General features: G+C 43.3%; 1 protein-coding gene across 1 annotated transcript; it reads right to left on the reverse strand.

Annotated features, from left to right (window-relative positions):
- Nucleotides 1-238: 238 nt before the first annotated feature.
- On the reverse strand, nt 239-6,641 carry LOC113911613 (probable inactive serine protease 58). Its single transcript, XM_027574383.1, has 5 exons — nt 6,360-6,641; nt 5,390-5,546; nt 3,603-3,853; nt 917-1,053; nt 239-524 (listed from the first exon to the last, which is right to left on the reverse strand). Exons 1-5 carry the CDS (start codon nt 6,397-6,399, stop codon nt 375-377), a joined length of 735 nt encoding a protein of 244 aa, XP_027430184.1. The 5' UTR covers nt 6,400-6,641; the 3' UTR covers nt 239-374.
- Between the last annotated feature and the right edge of the window lie 613 nt (nt 6,642-7,254).

Below are 7,254 nucleotides of genomic sequence, written 5' to 3' on the forward strand. Positions count from 1 at the left end.
TCTGCTCTCCTGAAACTTATTTCTCATCTCCATTTTAACAATAGTTATAAGGTGTTATAATTGGCTGCTTGATAGCCAAGCATAGGTCATATTCTCTCATGTATCCCTAGCATATGCAAAGTCTGCTAAGCAGCTGATAGCTCAATACTTTTTGAAAGGAATGAATACATGGCGGGTATGTTGCAATGTTTCTCATCATGCTTGCAGTTAATGTATAAAGAGATCAGGGGTCACAGCATGAGTTCTTCATGTCATTTTTTTTACTGAATGTTTTCTATTTGGATTATGTCCAAGAAAAGAAAGATCAAGAGAGTTGTGAATTCAGTATAGAAATCATGAAGATGTTGCCCTGGGGGACAGAGGAATGGAGTGCCTCAGTGGGTATTAATAGTTTTCATGATCCATCTTGCATAGTGATGAACTTCTGTGAAGAACCCTTCACTTCCCAGGGTGACACTTCCTTTGTCCCAGGACAAGATTCCATGCAGCCTCCCATTGCAGATGGCTGGAGCAGCTGAGACTTCCTACCAGAGAGAGGGAACAGGATGTCAATGTTGTTTTGTCCTCATGGAAAAAGAATAAATCCCAAGACGTGGCATACTATAGTCTCAGAGGCATCTAAAGGACTAGACTCATTTTTCTTGAAAGGTAACAACCCTGTCTTCACATCCACCTAGATCTCACCTCTCTTGGTTCAAGCTTGAGCCCAACCTGAATGCAAACAGGAGGAGAAAGGACAAATAGTTCTACCCAGAACTGTAAAATTAAGTAACAGGAATTAATGACCAACCCAAAAGACCAGGAGGGAGAAGAGAGGGACTCCAGGCCTTTTGGATGAGCACCATTTGATTTTCCACAATCACCTCTCCTCTTCATGGACCCCTTCTATCTTTCTATCTGAAGAAAGGAAAGATACCTTAGCTTTAGATATGATGTTTAAAGGTTGTCCCACACACATGATGTGCACTGCCATTCTCTGTCCTGCCATATTCCTGCAGTCATCAAAGGGATGAGAAGGTTGGTTTATCCAAGTCAGGATGTCAGGGTCACTAACTGTGGGGAAAAAAAGACAAATGAAGTCCACAGTTAATCTGTTTGTCACACATATTTCTGTGATGGCTCCCTACTTTGTAAACACATTCCATCCTATTTGGGATTCTCATTCAGTATCTACGTTGGAGCAGCAGATTCAGAACATGACATTCTTATATCAGACATCAGATCTGTCATTCTCCCTCTCCTCTGCCTAATTTAGAAACCTTTGAAAACCTGCCAGAAGATTATAAACGGCCATGAAAACAGACAGACACAAAGCCATTGTCCCTAAGAAGCCTTTATATTTGGCACCTACTTCAACTTCTTTACATTTAAACTTTTTTTTAAAAGATTTTATTTATTCATTTGAGAGAGAGAGAAAGAGAGCACAAATGGGGTGAGGGTCGGATGGAGAAGCAGACTCCCTGCTGAGCAGGGAGCCCAATGTGGGACTTGAACCTGGGACTCCAGGATCATGACCTGAGCCAAAGGCAGATGCTTAAGGACTGAGCCACCCAGGTGCCCAACTTCTTTACATCATAAAGGGAGAAAACTATTTTTAATGTGTCCAAAGCTGCTTTTTTAATGAAATAGATTGTTTATAAATGGATTATTTATAAGTGTGTGTATGTGTATGCATAAGTATACATACATATTTCCCCCGAAGAAGTCAGAGTGCTCGTCTCCCTCATTGCAATTGTTACTCTACTGTTAACCTCAGAATGCAAGGATTCTAACCAAGGTATTATATAATTCTAATATCTGGTGGGGAGTGACAAGGAGGAAGGAAACAAAAAACTGATTAGAGATTGTTCAAACTAACCCTAAGTGTTACTTACAGAGCAGGATTTTTCTGATAGTGTATCCAACCTAATGTCCTAAAACAGAAAGTGTCAAGTCAGAAAAGATAGAGGGGAATTATGTTCAGTTTTAAGTTTTTATGGGAGTTGAAATGTGTAGAATAAGGAGGTGAAAGTAACTAAGCACTTGAAATAATGAATTCCTAATAAATATCCAAACCCTTGCACCAAAGAGCTTACAGAATTAGTTTGTCACTATGATTCTGACATGCAGAACCCATGCGACAAAACCTTTGTATGGTTTTATTTTGTTTTCAAACAGTATGTAATAAATTACTTTTGCAATTACTTTGAATAAGATTTGAAAGTCAAGGATAAAAATCATAAACTTTGATTTGTTCAGAAAATATATTCACTTAGATTTCCAGAAATGTTGCTTCTGAATTAAAAATCAAGTTGCCAAGTCCTGAGAATATAAAAGTTTCCACTTTGTATTGTTTTTATGGGACAGATGGATTGTTCTGTGGCCATCAGTGCAGGGTTTAAACCTGATTAATGTCATGACAGTTGCCTCAGTGAACACAACTTCATCAAGATAATCAATGTCACTTTTTAAAGTCAGCCAATCAGACCCCCTGCAATAAACATGCCTCAAAGTGCCAAGCAATGAACAACAACCATGCCCCTACAGATGTCAGCCCCCTTAAGCCTCTGAAAGTCCTCCAATCTCTGTACCAAAAGCTTCCCCCAATCCCTATCTAGGTCCAGTACTCTGCTCTGCTCAGTAAGACTGGTATCTGCTCAGGTTTGTTCTCCCTTATTATAATCATTAATAAATTTAGCTTTATCATTTCATTTCAGATATTGAGTGGTTGCCCCATCATCCTTTGACAATCCCTAAAGAGAGTATAATGGTTTATTAGCAGCCACATGAAGTAAAGACCCACCAACGACCAACAAATGAGTAAGAAAACAACTTTCTTCATGAAGTGCCCTTGCTAAAACATGCTCAGAGTAAGTAGACCAGATGTTCTCTGCCCATGCCAACAGAGCTCAGAGGCTGGAGGCATGCGTGCCTGCAACAGGGTCTGTGGCAATTTTTCTCAGAGGTCACTCAGGCCAGAGAGACACCAACAGTATGTCATAATCAACTCCCCTGTGCATGCCCTGGTGTCCACCTCTGAGGGGAAACTCTTGGGTGAAGCAGTAGGTGTAAGAGTTGCACTCTTGGATGGGAAGAGCTCCCTCAGCTACACTCATCTCTCAGGGTCCACTTGAGTGAATCACCATCAACATAGGTTGGGTTGTCTGTGGCAGGGGATGGGAAGTGTCCTCTGTCACCTCACCATATGTTCTGTTTTTGTTTTTCCCACTGCTGTTGGATGAATTATTTGGTGGACTTTTAGCAGCTGTCAGTGAGATAGTAGCCAGCCTCCCACAGGATGCCTTGATACTGTTTTTAGAGTGAGGACTCTTAGTTCCTCCATCATTATCTGAATTCAGTTCCCTGGACTCTGGTCTTGAATATTCTAGAGATAGGAGAGGTGCTGCCTGGTCCATTCATTGGTGTCAGATTGGCTGCCCTGTATCAGTCTCTGAGTGATATCCCTTGGCTTCCAATCTTGGTAGGATAAGGTCCTGGAAATAATCACTGTAGGTTCAAGAACATTACCTCATGGCAACCATTCCCTTCAGGTATATCCCTCCATATTTTTTCCCCAGCTCCAAAACCTCCTCAGGATGAAGAACAAAGAGTCAAACACTTACGGTTTTTGTATTCATTCCAAGTCCAGGTTGGGATAAAGCAGGAATCATTAAATGTCAAGGGCTCCATAGATATGGCTATGGTCCCCACATGGGAGTTGAGTACAGCAGCCTTGGAGAGTTTTATCAGCATCAGGTCATTCTCCAGTGACTGTGCCTTGAACTCAGGGGCGGGGATAATCAGTGAGTAATTCCTTATCTGCTCTTTCTTATTTCTGATGCTGGGTTGATAAACTCCCAGTCGGATTTTAACCCTTTGGAAGAAAGAGAGCAGGGAGGTGAGAAAGAGCAGGTCACAGAATGTCAGAATGGCAACAAAGGTCAGAAGTGACCTCCCCAATCGTCTTCATTTTCTCTCTCATACCTGAGAACAGAAGTGACCTGCTTTGGTTTGACAGATTGTACTAGTAGTTTACGGGCTTGTTGTATTAGGGTCTAGGGTTGGTATATAGGTAAAATCTGACATGTATCTGCCACCTAGAGCACACTGTTACAGTCTACTTTTATTATTGTTACTAAGAATTGGAAAATCTAACCAGGCAGATAATAGAGATATGCCTACACCACGTTGTCTTCAAACAGCACTTGAGCAAGTATATCATACCCTTCATTTCTGGATATTCTTAGGTCCCTCCTAGCTCCTCTCAAGCCCATGTCACTATATTTACAATGTGCTACCTTCTTTATCATTGATCCCCAAGGCTCTTAGCCTATCAGGGCTCCCATTATGATTTTCTATTATATTTCCTGGACACATTCAGACACACCCACTCCATCACCAGGAGTCCAGTCATGCCATGGATACAAGCACCATTTCCTACCAAAAACAGTTCATGCACTAGATCTGGCTGAGAAAAGAACATCAAGTTTTCCAACTCCCATTCTTGGAGGGGATGAACTATCTTTCCTTTGTATGTCTTATCATGTGCAGAGCAGGGGGTCCATCTGTGCTTGAATAAATTGTCTTTAATGACCAGGTGGCTGAGAGCTCTGAGTTTGAAATGAGCCTTGTAGGCTCCTAAAACTGTGACTAGGTCCCAGTCCCACAGCACATTCTTATGCAGTCACGGCAGGGAGGCAGATCTATGAGGGAGAGCAGGATTTTGTGCAGTGCTCCCTTATGCTTCTCCTGCTCCCTGCTTCCTGTGGCTTCTGCCTGACTCTTCCCCTCAACTGTGGCCATTCTCCTATTCACTACAGTCCACATTGGTCTCGAATTGACCTAATACCTTCACTACTTCAGGGACTCTATGTACCCTGTCCCCTCTTCCTGGAATGTTCCCCAGGCTTTATGCCTTCAGCTGCCTCCTCCTCTTCCTGTTGGTCTCATCTCTTGAAAGAGGCCTGACATGACCAGCCTAACTAAAGCAGACCTCTGGTTTCTTTCCTGTATGTTACAGCTTGCCACTCTTTTGGTGTTTTATTTTTGGGTGTTTATTTGTTTTGGCCTATGTCCTCTACTGGAATGTAAGCTTCAGGAGAGAAAATTTATTTTCATCTTGTTCCCTTGCTCTTTTCTCAGTGCATTAAACAGTTCCTAGCACATAGTAAATGCCCAATAATATGTTGAATGAATGAGTATTATTTATTCTCCATGAAAGTTCTCCTGACACCTTCCTATCGATCTCCTCTTAAACCACCCAAATTTTCCCTATTGGGAAGGAGATCCTTTCTCTTCCCTGGTCTTCTAGTTCTCTTAGGATGTAATTAAGACTTGCTGGGATGCCCCACCAGATCTGCTTTTGTTTAAACAAATCCCTCCCAGCTCCCAGGAACAAAGGGATACTTACGGTAAGGGGCAGTGGGCAGCCGTCAGTACCCATTCAGGGTGAATGAGAGATCCCACACAGGGTTCTGAGCTGGACTGCAGATAGACCATGTAAGGAATAGTAAAATCTTCTGGTAAGTTCAAGTCATCATCTTTAGAGTCTCTGGCCAGAACAACTCCTAAAGAATTGGTGGGGTCACAGGTGGAAAGAGAGTCAAACAGGATGAGAGGCAAGAGTTGGCGAGGGTAGTTTTTTCTGACCTAAGGTTTTTAAAGATAATACCAGGGACTTCAAATTATTTTAAACATCTTTTTAAAAATCTGAGGGAACATGTCACCGATGGTATATAGGTTAGGGACATTGACACATGTCTTTGCTTGAGGTGGAAATATATTAAAATTCTGTGTAACTAACTCATGAGCCGATCAGAAACCCTGATTGGCAGTGTGGTATATTACAAAAATGGGGGGGGTGGATAAGGAATTATTCCTTTCAAACCATTATTTCTTTCAAAACAGTATTTTTAATTAACTTTTGCCAACTAAGCATGGAAGTCATAATTACATACCACCTGACTTTGGCAGTGAGAGGGATGGAAAGGCTTGGGGCAGGGCCATAGGCTTCTAGTGCATGCAGCCTACCTGCCTTCCCTGCCTACTCCTCTGGGTCCACCTGCCCAGACAGAGGGCAACATGGCTGGGCAGGAAAAGTGGCAGTCTAAAGAATCACACACTCGAGTCTCAGGAGAGAGTAGAGCACTACAGTGACTTATCCCACCATGCCCACAGGCCTCAGAGGGACTGTGAGAGTACCCTGATGGGGTAAGTCAGGCAGAGGGAGTGGTTCCCTTTGTTTCCTTCAACAGTGAATTGAAGGAAATGCCCACCCCTTCCTGTCTCTTCAGTTGTGGCTGCCTGCTTCCCCTTCTGACCACCCCACCCTCCCCTGCACCACCCTATCCCTCTCCAGGAGGCCAAGGCCAGCTGCTCACCAGCTATGCTCAGGAGAGTTAAGATGAGGCAGGGCTTCATGGCAGCCAGCAATCTTGCCAGGAGCACACTAGTTGGATAAAGCTGTAAACAGTCCCAGTCTTTAGTCCAAGTGCCCTTGGCCAGGACAGCTGGACCGAAGCTTTAACTGGGGCTTACAGGGAAGAGCAAGGATCTTGAGACTAGTGCTGCTCAAAACCCACTTATATAAGGCCCAGCTGGGTGCTGTCTCTGATGCGGGGTGGAAAAGGAAGGAGCAGACCAATTCAAGCGCCTAATGTCTCTTCTCTGATCCCAAATATCTCAGGAGTCCTGATGTATCTGCTGACATTTTTCCTCCCTCTCTGTGACATGGCCTTTTTTGTTGTCCCCTCCTCCCTTTGTGACTGTGTCCCCCCTCTCTCTGCCCTCATTTGCCATCTCCCTTCTCCTAAAGGGCCCCTCTGCCGTTCTCAGAGACTTACCAAACACTGAGATATGAAATACATTTAATAAATCATCCCCTGCCCCCCATTTTCATGATGAGGAAGCTGTGGTCCTCATGGAATTTATTGGAAAAGTCAGGACTCAGACTGAATCTCTGGATTTCCTCTGACTTGAACTTTATCTGAGCCTTGTGCTTCCAGAAAACAGTGACTGTTAAAAATCCTCGGAATTTTGTGTTCAGGGAAATGGCTTACCACAAAGAACTACACTTTCATACAGGAGTTACTAGAGACTTTGTCCACTCTTTCTCGTGGCTCCCATATAACTCGGGATGACTTCCTTGTTTACCTGTGACAAGAACAAACACAGACCTTTCCCCTTTTACTTGCACCTTGCTGAGGTAGCCAGAACACAGCCTCCCAACTCCCCATTCTTTGTCTCATGAATGATTAGCTAAGCTTAGAATTCGTT

This window comes from Zalophus californianus, chromosome 12 (assembly GCF_009762305.2).
Source record: "Zalophus californianus isolate mZalCal1 chromosome 12, mZalCal1.pri.v2, whole genome shotgun sequence".
NCBI classification, from domain to species: Eukaryota; Metazoa; Chordata; class Mammalia; order Carnivora; family Otariidae; genus Zalophus; species Zalophus californianus.

Excerpts from the sequence above, each read along its gene's own strand:
- LOC113911613 (XM_027574383.1), bottom strand. The coding sequence starts at position 6,399 with ATGAAGCCCTGCCTCATCTTAACTCTCCTGAGCATAGCTG. Across the intron at positions 5,547-6,359 it reads AACTCTCCTGAGCATAGCTG|GAGTTGTTCTGGCCAGAGAC; the intron begins GTGAGCAGCTGG and ends CCAATTCTTTAG. Across the intron at positions 525-916 it reads ACATCATATCTAAAGCTAAG|GAAGTCTCAGCTGCTCCAGC; the intron begins GTATCTTTCCTT and ends TCTCTCTGGTAG.